At 57.9% G+C, this 10,941-nt stretch overlaps 1 protein-coding gene across 1 annotated transcript; it reads right to left on the bottom strand.

Moving 5' to 3' along the window:
* Nucleotides 1-247: 247 nt before the first annotated feature.
* SDS (serine dehydratase) lies at nucleotides 248-5,090 on the bottom strand. The gene is made up of 7 exons (XM_023748648.1): nucleotides 4,806-5,090; nucleotides 4,392-4,431; nucleotides 4,009-4,148; nucleotides 3,821-3,912; nucleotides 2,940-3,167; nucleotides 390-562; nucleotides 248-306 (listed from the first exon to the last, which is right to left on the bottom strand). The coding sequence occupies exons 1-7, from the start codon at nucleotides 4,956-4,958 to the stop codon at nucleotides 248-250; spliced, it is 885 nt and encodes a 294-aa protein (XP_023604416.1). The 5' UTR covers nucleotides 4,959-5,090.
* Nucleotides 5,091-10,941: the final 5,851 nt, after the last annotated feature.

The following is a 10,941-nucleotide window of genomic DNA, read 5'->3' as shown; positions in this document are numbered from 1 at the left end:
TAACCCAGCCGGCCCCTGGGGACAGGAAGATTAAAGGGCCAGCCCAAAGTGCCTCCTGTGTTTTTGTTTGTTTTTTTTTTAACCCTCCTTTTTCCTAGGCTGAACCCAGGAGGAGTCCAACCCTAGGTTACAGCCCCCATTCCTGAATCCATCACGGAGGCCTATGCTTTCCCTTTTTCACCCCTGGCTGCCAGGGAAGCTCAGAACGAACATTTAAAAATAGTTATGATTCCCTGCTTTTCGGTTATCAGGCTTCTTCATTTGGCCTTTCTATTTTTACTACTGCATCGTATTCAATGGGGAGTCCTAGGGAGGGGATGGGAGACAGATCTGTGGATAAACCTGCAGCGATGGAATCCCCTGGCATACCAAGTGGTCAGGAAAGCCACTTGGTTCCTGAACCAGCAGGTTGGGTCTTGAAAGGACTTGGCACATACCCACAAACTTCTCAATAGCGGCCACAGCCTCCCGGTCGGAGATAACTTCTGAGAAAATGGGGTGTTCCTGAAACAGCTTCAGGGCTTGAGCCCCCACGGTCCTCACACACAGAGCCTTGGCCACACTGGCGGGGGGGGGGCGTGGAGAATAGGAATGGGGGAAACAGAGGTAGGAGAGAGGAGGGAAGTGGAGATCAGAATAGAGAGGGAGAGAAAGAGACAAAGTTGGATGTGAGAGGGAGGAGGGACTGGGGTCCATGGGCATGGGGCGGGGGTGCCCTCTATAGCTAAAGTCCCAGGGGCCTCCCAACCAGAGCGGGGGCTTCTAACGAGACTGTTGGAATGGGGGCAAATGGCATCATTTCTGTTCAACTTGACTCACGAACAAACACCTGCAAGGCCCCCTGTGCTTCCCTGACAGGACTCCCAGCCTCAGCTCCAGGTTGTCACCTTCACCTGCCCAAGTCCCATCCTGTCCTTCAAGGCTCAGGATTAAGGCTGCCTCCTCCAAGGAGTCCTCCAGGGGGCGCACTCAGTCCCATGGCCCAGGTAGAATTCTCAAATGATCCTCCCCATATCTCTCTCTCTCTCTCTCTCTCTCTCACACACACACACACACACACACACACACACACCCCACTTCCCGAGGAAGCGTTCGGTGCCATTCATTCCCACAACAATTCTTGTAGTTCATTGGTTCAATTTCACAGAAGGGAAGTCTGAGGCAGAGCGTGTGCCGTCACTTGGCCAGGGAGCCGTGGTGCCGGGACTGCAAACGGGACCCGAATACCTCCAGGACCTGCCCTGTAACCAGCCTCCCCAGAGACAGCCCTGGTTCTGCTCCCAGCTCAGTCCCCATTTGCCCATGAGCATCTCCTGGTTGGACCAGCTCAGCCCTTAGGCCAGCATATGGCCCATAGTAGGTGCTCAACAAAGGCTCTTTCACTCCCAGCACTGTAGGAGCAGAGGCCCACAGGACAGCCCCGGGTGCTGGGCTCAGGAATCCAGAAGTTCTTACCTCGGCTCAGTCTGCCCCATCTGTGGCAGAGACCTTTGCCGTGGTTGGCAAACTGCGGCTCGCGATCCTCATGCGGCTCTTTGGCCCCTCGAGTGTGGCTCTTCCACAAAATGCCACCTTCTGCACATGGGCCACGAAGTTTCAATCGCACTGTACGTGTGCGTCCGCACGTGGTATTTTGTGGAAGAGCCACACTCAAGGGGCCAAAGAGCCACATGTGGCTCGCAAGCCGCAGTTTGCCGACCACTGGCTATTCTAGCTGCACACAGCGACACCTGGTAGGAAGACATTTCCCAGCCTCCCTTGCAGCAGGTGTGGCCATGTGACTGAGTTCTGGCCAATGAGAGGAAAGTGGAATATTGTGTCTGTCTTTAAAGGGAGGGGCTTAGCTACTGCCCTGCTTCCTGCCAGATGGAGTGTGGGTGTGAGGGTTGGCACTCAGGCAGCTATTTTGGCCCACGAGGCCACATAATAAGGATGGCGGAGAACAAACAAGGGACCTGGGCAGCTGGCTTCATAGAGCTGCCCCTGGATTGCCTCCCTCTAGACTTTTCTTTTTTTAATAAGAGAGGAAATAAAATCCAATCTCGTTTAAATCGCTGTCTGGATTCCTATATAAAGCAGCCACACCTAATCCTAATTAAACACCATGTGCCAAAGGTTTGGGCTGGGATATGAACTCCATGGGAGCAGGAGCGGTGTTTATCCACCTCTCTCCCCACATCAGCCGGGGTCTTGCACATGTTAGGGGCTCAGTAAATGGCTGGCAAACGAATGAAGGGTGCAGCCCGGCTGGCATGGCTCAGTGGTTGGTCATCCACCTATGAACCAGGAGGTCACGGTTTGATTCCCGGTCAGGGCACATGCCCGGATTGTGGGCTCAATTATGGGGGGTGTGCAGGAGGCAGCCGATCAATGATCCTCTCTCATCATTGATGTTTCTATCTCCCCTCCTCTCTGAAATCATAAAAATACATATTAAGCCCTGACTGGTTTGGCTCAGTGGATAGAGCGTTGGCCTGCAGACTGAAGGGTCTGGGTTTGATTCCAGTCAAGGGCATGTACCTTGGTTGCGGGCACATCTCCAGTAGGGGGTGTGCAGGAGGCAGCTGATCGATGTTTCTCTCTCATTGATGTTTCTAACTCTCTAGCCCTCTCCTTTCCTCTCTGTAAAAAATCAGTAAAATATATATTTACAAAAATACATATTAAAAAATTCAAGGAAGAGTGCAAAACCCTGCCACAGAGGAACTCAATACAGGATGAATATTAGACTTTTTTGCAGGAGGAAGTGTGACGTTCATGGTTCAGGGCCATGCAGACATGGGCTCAGTCCCCGCGGGACCGACCGCTCACTGGCTGTGGGCTCTGGGCAGGTGAACAGAGCCTCAGTTTCCTTACCTATAAAAGGGGGCGCCAGGACCTACCTGCAGCCAGCACCAAGGGGGTGCTGAACCCCTGATGAAGGCAGCCCGGCTGCTCACCTGGTAACCTGGTCCAGAGGGACGAGCTTGCCTGCAGAGGTGGCCGCGTGGAAGCTGTGGGCTCCCTTGGTCTCCATGGCGATGATGGGCACGTCCCCCCAGCCCACCTCCTGCAGCCCCTGGACCACTCCGCACAAGAGGCCGCCGCCCCCCACCGACAGCGCGATGGCCCCCGGCTTTGCGCTCAGCGTCTCCTTCAGCTCCTTCACGATGGAAGTGTGGCCGTCCCTGGAGGGTGGGGGAGGGACCGGGTCAGGGCTGGGGCCCTGGGGACACTGGGCAGGGGTCCTCTGCCACTTGTCCTCGGGGCTGGTCTCCTCCCTGACTTCCAGCTGCCAGCATCTGCATCTCTACCTGGAGGCTCCCGTTGGCCCCCAGCGCTGCCTCTGTGTGTGACACCTGGCTGTGCGGACAGGTGACAGCCCTGAGGACACCCCTCACGCAGGGCCTGTGTGAGTGAATAAGCACCCAGCATCCTCTCCTGCCGCTGGGTAACTGGTGCATGTTCCACTGGCTCCCAGGGGCCCCCAGGAAATCAAGCTCCAGCTGCCACAGCAGTGCCCTGCCCAGGAGAGCCCATTCAAGGCGTCCTTCCTGCCTCATCTCCCGTCCCCCTCTGCTCGGGAATCACCTCCCAAGTCAACGGCTTTCCCTGAAATCCTGGTCTCGGGACCTGCTCCCGGGCACCCAGCCGCAGGCACTGAGCTCGCGATCGTTCACGGCCGCGGAGGATGGGCGTCGGAGCACACATGTGTGTGCTTCTGGGTGATGGTGTGTGCACACACATGTGCAACCGCTGTGCATAAGAATGTGCCCGCGTGCCTTGTGGCAGGCGCCCACCCAGTGGTCAGGGGGTGGATGCCACCCTGGGCTCCATGTACCAGATGAGGGGGTCGTCGAAGGGAGAGACGAAGACCCAGTCTGAGTTGTTCTTCGCCAGGGCCGTGGCCAGCTTGTGGGCCTCCTCCAACGTCTGCAAGACCACGGGGGACGCAGAGGAGGTGAGCGGCCGGGGCGCCTTCCTCTGCCACCAGCTGCCCTCCACGTCCCCGCTCAGGTCGGCACTCACCTCACCCACCACCTGGACCGTGGCGCCCTCACTCCTGAGCCGCTCGATGGTGAGGGCGGGTGTGGTCTTGGGCACGACGATGGTGGCGGGGATGCCCAGCCTCCTGGCCGCGTAGGCGGCCGCCATGCCCGCGTTGCCCGCTGCCAGGGGTGGTGGGTAGAGAGTGTGTCAGTTCGGGACGGCCTGGGGGCCCAACCCCCGGCCTCTGAACCCCCCTGGGTGGCCTCAGGCCTCCCCGCTGAAATTCCAAATTGGGCTGGCTGCAAACATTTGCAACGGCTCCCAGCTCCCGGCTCCCGGCTGGGGACACCAGGGCCCAGAGAGGTGGAGCTCCTGCCCCCGACACACAGCAGAGGGCAGGAGGAGGCGTGCAGGCCGCTTACCTGAGCAGCAGACGAAGTGTTTGCAGCCTTGCTCGGCCTTCTGCGGAGACGAGGGGAGGGGGTCAGGCTGCCCCTGGGCTCTCTCCTCTCACCTGGAGTCCTACCCGCCCAGCCCCTGGGTTCTAACTGAGTGGTTTCGGAACTTTACTGCCTCAGCCTCTCAGGTGACATCTCCCCTCCATTCCCCTCCCCAGGAGCCTGGCTCAGGGAGGGAGGGAGAGGCGGGCAGCTGAGAGCTCTGGGATCAGCCCTAGGGGACCCTGGTGATGGGCACCCCTTCCCCAGAGGAAGCGCTAGTGGTGGGTGCGTGGGCCTCGCGGGCAGCCTTGCCTGGAGCTCCTAGGGTCTCCCATGGCACCGGCCCTGCCCATGGAAGAAAGAGGACCTGTCACCCTCCCTGAAGCCGTCCTGTACCTTCTGGCAGAGGTGGCCGATGCCCCTGATCTTGAAGGAGCCCGAGGGCTGGGCACTGTCCATCTTGATGTAGACGCTGGTGCCGGCCACCTTGGACAGGGCCATGCTGTCTCGGATCGGGGTCTTCATGTGCAGGGGCTCCTGGGAGGCCATCGCGGGGGGAAGGGAGGGCGGAGGCGGCGGAGCTGGTGGCTGGACCAGGAGAGCGAGGGGAGGCCGGCGGTGGTCTGGGTGGACGGGCTGGGTGGACAGCCCACGCGCGGATGGAGGGAGGGTCGATGGACAGGTAGGCTGTCTTCTGAATTGTCCCAGGGCTACCAGGTGCCGGTTTTATCCTGTGGGCAGGGCTGGCCACATCCCCCGGGCTGGCCACGCCCCCTGGCCCGAGGCCTGGGGCTGCCCGGAGGGGAAATGGAAGCTGGCTGTTCCTCCCTGGCTGCTTCCTGGCCTCTCCCTCTCCCTTTCCTATCACTGCCCTTCCACAGCCTCAGCTTCTTTCTTTGCAAACAATTCCTCCGGCCCAACGACGGTGGGCAGCCAGCCAGGAGGCCCCCAGAGGCCCTGCACTAAGGCCGCCAGCAAGTGCTGGCACATCATGGGACCCGAGAAACAAACCCTGGAGGAAGCGGCTGCCACCATGCTCCCATCTCACAGGAAGGGAAGCTGAGGCACGGGCGGGAAGAGGGGTGCTCTGGCACTGGAACCAGCAGTCTGACTCCCAAACGTGCAATCGAGACACAGCTCTTTTTTTTAATTTTAATATCTTTTTATTGATTTTAGAGAGAGGGTCAGGGAGAGGGAGAGAGAGATAGAAACAGCGATGAGCGAGAAACATCGATTGGCGGCCTCCTGCACGCCCCACGCTGGGGATCAAGCCCGAAATCCGGGCAGGTGCCCTGACTGGGATGGAACAGGTGACCTCTTGGTTCATGGGATGATCGATTCTCAACCACTGAGCCACAGCGGCCGGGATGGACGGAGTTCTTGATCACCTCCCAATGTCATCCTTTCAGGACTCCTGTGTTATCCAGGGGCCGATGGCATCATGGGTAACACCCAGGCCGACCAGGGTTCAAATGCTGACGGCCGTTCACTAGCTGCGCGGCCTCGGCCGTCCCTGTGCCTCCTGGAGCCTCCTTCTGCCCCTCTGCTCACCCGGGAATAGAGGACAGGACAGCGCACGCATGGAAGGAGCCCAGAACACAGCCTTCGGCAGTGTCACCATCGTCACCGTCCTCATCGTCCCAGAACTGCGGGGTCTTCCACCGGAACTCACTCCCTGCCCAGGCCCGGCCTCCTGTCTGTCTGTCTGTGAGCAGGTGTAAGCAGGGGGTCTGTCTGTACACAGGGTGGTGCATGCACACTCCCCCCCCCCCCCTCCATCCCAGGCCGCTTCTCTTCCCCGGCCCCTCAACAAAGCTCTCTTGTCCGCTCGGCCCGGACAGGAATATCGATGAGACGAGGGCAGGAGGGCTCAAACAGCCCGCATAGCCGCCCCTTTGCGGACGAACAAGTTTTCCCCTCCTGCCGCCCCCCCCCCCCGGACCTTCCACAGGCACAACGAGCCCCCTCCCCAACAGGACGCCCCCAGGCGTGCGCTGGGCATACAGGTGCGGAGCCGCAGTGATGTGGGCGCCCTGAAGCTCACGTGCAGGCCTGTGTGCACCGGAGCGTATACAGTTGGTGCTCACGATGCCCCACAGCTGATCTCACGCGCAGGGTTTCCCACGTGGGGTGTCACTCAATCTTCAAGCCTGAGGTGCGTGGGCATTTTGAGCCCCATGTCCCAGGGAAAGAGTCAGGCTCAGGGGTGGAGTAACAGTGTCACCCAGGGGGCAGGGTTGAGGTGGGTCGGGCGGGCCATTAGGGGTCACATTAGGGGTGTCAGAGGGAGGCGTGTGACAGGCGGGATCCACACCGTCAGGGAGGTGGGAATGGAGGCCCCGCTGTCTTACAATGTGCAGTTCCCTCTGCTGCACGGCCACCTCTCGGTGATGGAAGGCGGGGCTGCACGGGCGGGAAACGCCAAGATGGGTTCTTTCTTTAGGCCTTTCTAGAGTGTTCCATGTGTTTCCACAAAAATGTGTCACTGTTGTGATTTGAAAAAAAGAAAATTAAGAAAAAAAAAAGTCAGCCCTGGCCGCTGTGGCTGATGGGAGCATTGGCTGGAGCGTCGTTCTGTGAGCCAGAAGGTGACGGGTTCAGTTCCCAGTCAGGTCACATGCCCAGGTTGTGGGTTTGGTCCCCGGTTGGGGCGTGTATGGGAGGCAACCTATCAAGGTACCTCTCTCACATTGATGTTTCTCTCTCTGTCTCTCCCCCTTCCTCCCTCCCTAAAGTCAATAATAAATACATAGAAAATCAATCATAAAAGAAACAAAAAGAGGGAAAAAAGACAAAACATATGTCACCGTTGTGACATCCTGTCTGGGCATATCCTTGTCCTAAATAATAACTTCATTGAGATATAGTTCACCTCGCCTACGACTCACTCGGTTACAGAGTATCAATTGTAGGACATTTCATCACCCCAGAAAGAACCCTATACCCATTAGCGGTCACCCCTCCCCTCCCGCCCCTGTGTCACCCATCTGCTTTCCGTCTCTATCGATTTGCCTATTCTGGACATTTCATATAAATGGAACCAGACACCAGGTGATTTTTGTGTCTGGCTTTTCTCACTCCACATCATGTTTTCAAGGTTTATCCATGTTGTAACATGTATTGGTGCTTCATTCCTTTTTATGGCTGTATACTATTCCATGTCTGCATAGACCATATTTATTTAAGTAGGTTTTTATTGATTTCAGAGCGAGGAGGGGAGAGGAAGAGAGAGATAGAAACATCAGTGATGAGAGAGAATCATTGATCGGCTGCCTCCTGCACGCCCCACACGGGGGATCGAGCGGGACCCCTGGGCATGTGCCCTGGCTGGGAATCGCACCTCCCAATCGATGTTTAACCAGCTGAGCCACACGGGCCAGGGTAGACCGCATTTCATTTATCTATTCATTCATCGGTGAATATCTGCCGTTCGGGCAGACCTTCACGTTTAAATATATAAAACGTATGTACATGTGTGCATACATGTGTGGTTCTGTCCCGTCGCATGGATAAGACCCCGAGAGCCTAGCAGGACCCGGGCCCCACCCACGGTCATCCTGGGGAGGACGTGGAGCAAACCAGGCAGATCTCGGTGTGGCGGGGACACTCTGGCCAGTCAGCGGCTGGAGGGTCGGGGAAGGTGGCCGCTGTCGGTCGCGGTCAGGGAGGTCGGCTCGTGCCTGTGGCTCCGGCTCCCAGGCGTGTCTGATCCAGATAGAGCTGTTACATCACACCTCCCGGCAGGTGGCCCTGAGGGTGGCCGGATCACAGTGTCCTTGGCTGCGGGAGGTGGGGATTCTGACGGTTGTTTTCACACTTGGGAGGAACGGACAGCTCTCACCTCAGCTTGCCCTGCCGGCGGGTGAAGCCAGCCCTGAACTCCTGGTTAGTTAAGTTACCGGTTCCCGAGTCCCTCACAGTTCGGCTGAAGCTGAAACCCAGCCGTGTAACTTCCCTTAGCGTCAGTTCCCTGCCCCCAGAGATGGGGTTGGGGTAGCTACTGGGTATTTGGAGACTTAGAGACGATGGCAGACCAGTGCCAGGCACAGAGTAGGGCTCAGAGAATAGTAGGTGCTATTATGATGATCTTTGGTCTTATTATTATTACTAGAGGCCCGATGCACGAAATTCTTGCAAGAGTAGGCCTTCCTTCCCCCGGCTGCTGGCACTGGCTTCCCTCTGGCACCCGGGACCCGGGCTTCCCTCGCAGCCCGGCTTCATCTGGAAGGTCGTCCGGAAGGACGTCTGGTCTAATTAGCATAGTACGCTTTTATTATTATAGAAGATTATTATCCAGGACCTTTCCAGTCTTTTGGTCTTGTTTTCCCGAGTCCTCCCTCCAGTCCCAGCTCCTCACTCATGTCTCCTCCTGGCAACTCTGGTTCAAGCCTCTGGGGCCCTGCAGCAGGGCAGTCCCTGGCGTCCCTCCCCGGGGGGCCAGGAGCAGCCTGAGGGCAGGTCTGCACCGATGTGTCCCCACTGGGTCCCCCACTCGCTCCTCCACCCACTCACTCCTCCACCCACTCAACATCCCACCATGCACAGGATTCTCTGGCCCCAAAAGTCAGTAGAGCCGAGGTCGGCCAGGACTTAATCCGATGTGGGTGAAAGGTATTCTGTGTAAATCTGCCACTCCACGTCCCACGGCTATTCGCTCCACCCCGGGAGAAGTGAAAGACTTTTTTCTTGGTAAAATTAAAACAATCGAATCAGGCCCCCATTGTTACGGGCTTAATGCGTTTAACTTCTGTGGCCCTCGCTCCTGAACTTGGCAGCGAGCCTTCCTCACTCACAGTCACTGGCTGCAGCCCATCCCTGCGTCTGGCAGAGACCTCGTGGGAGCCCCTGGGGTCATTTGAGGTTGCCGTCTGCAGGGATGCCTCCCGGCTTTGCGTCTTCCCCAGATGTGACCAACAGCCTCTTGGTGGGCCTTTCCGGGCAGGACCCCAGGCCACACTGGGTCTGTCCTGGGGGTTGTCACCACCCACCACTCAACACGTGACGTGTGGAACTGGCGAGGTCCAAACAGCTCATCAGGGACTTCGTCCAGAGTTCAACGAAAAATCAACATATTTGCAGCAGGATTAAATCTCAGACCACTGACTCAGTGTGCAACAGATGAAGACTTCGATATTTTTCTTTTAAATATATTTTATTGATTTCAGAGAGGAAGGGAGAGAGAGAGAGAAACATCAATGATGAGAGAGAATCACTGATCGGCTGCCTCCTGCACGCCCCCCACTGGGGATCGAGCCCACAACCCGGGCATGTGCCCTTGGCCGGAATTGAACCTGGGACCCTTCAGTCCACAGGCCGACGCTCTATCCACTGAGCCAAACCAGCTAGGGCAAGACTTCAATATTTTTCTTTGTGATTTTTTATCAGGCCGAGTTAAGGCAATGAGGGTTCTTCTCTCCTCTTCAAGGGTGGCAGGGACATTCAGGGGCCAAGTCACTGCGGGCAGGGTGGGGGTGCTGTCTGGTCCTCAGTTATTTGCCCCCCCACCCCTCAGCTTGCCCGGGAGGCCTTCCTCATTCCCAGACACACAGGCTCTTGTCCTGTAGTCCGGCCGTGGCCGCCATTTCAGAGCTTGGGCCATTGCCATAAATTCTTCTTATTCTGCTGTCCCCTCCGTTCCCTGAGGCGGAGAACATTCCCTGCCTCAGGAGCCTCCCAGGTCCCCGGCAATGGAGCGCTGCAGCCGCTCCTCGGACGCTACGTACCCAGAAAGCTGGGGAGCCAGCTCCTAAGCCTTCGGGAGCTTGATGCTGCCCGCCAGGGGGTGCTGATGTCATGAACATCAGCAAATGCTAGGAATCAGGACCCTGGCCCTGGCCGGTGTGGCTCAGTGGGTTGAGCATTGCCCTGTGCACCCGAAGGTCGCCGGTTTGATTCCTGGTCAGGGCACTGGCTCAGGTTTTGGGTTTGATCCCCGGTCAGGGTTCATACAGGAGGCACCCGATCGATGTTTCTTTCTCCCTCTCACTTCCTCTCTCTAAAATCAATGAGGGCAGGGTCCCGGGGCTCGAGGCGGCGGAAGAATTCAGAGAAGGCCGTTTGGAGGTCTTCACAGATGATGGCAGAAGTGATTGTACTTCCTGCCACAACGTTCAGAAGATCACGGTTCACATACTTTTTGGAAACGCGGCCTCCAGAAGAGCAAGCAGGCATATTGTGAAAAACCCGTTCATCCCGGACGAAGGCGAGCCGTGGTCCTGGGAGACGATCCGTGTTATTGGGGCTGGGAGAGCGAGCCCAGGGCCTGAGTGACGTCAGCGGCCCCTGCCCCCCAGCAGAGCATCGCCGTCAGCTGCAGTCCACGCAGACACTCAGATCTCCGACAGGACCCAAACCGGAGGTGTGAGCGAGGGGCAGGGCAGGTGCGGGCTATGGCAGACCCGGGCGGTTCTGCCCGTGAGCGGGCTCCGGGTCCGCTCTTCCCCACGGAGGACACTTCCACGGGACTCAGCGGGGGCGGCCTGCGGGACAGGAGCCCACACAGCCAGGCCTCCCTTCTTGGGAGTGAGTTTTG

Source organism: Myotis lucifugus, unplaced genomic scaffold (genome assembly GCF_000147115.1).
Source record: "Myotis lucifugus unplaced genomic scaffold, Myoluc2.0 scaffold_1611, whole genome shotgun sequence".
NCBI classification, from domain to species: Eukaryota; Metazoa; Chordata; class Mammalia; order Chiroptera; family Vespertilionidae; genus Myotis; species Myotis lucifugus.
Note: the sequence above shows the minus strand (reverse complement) of the source record. Positions and strands in the feature narration are given on the sequence as shown.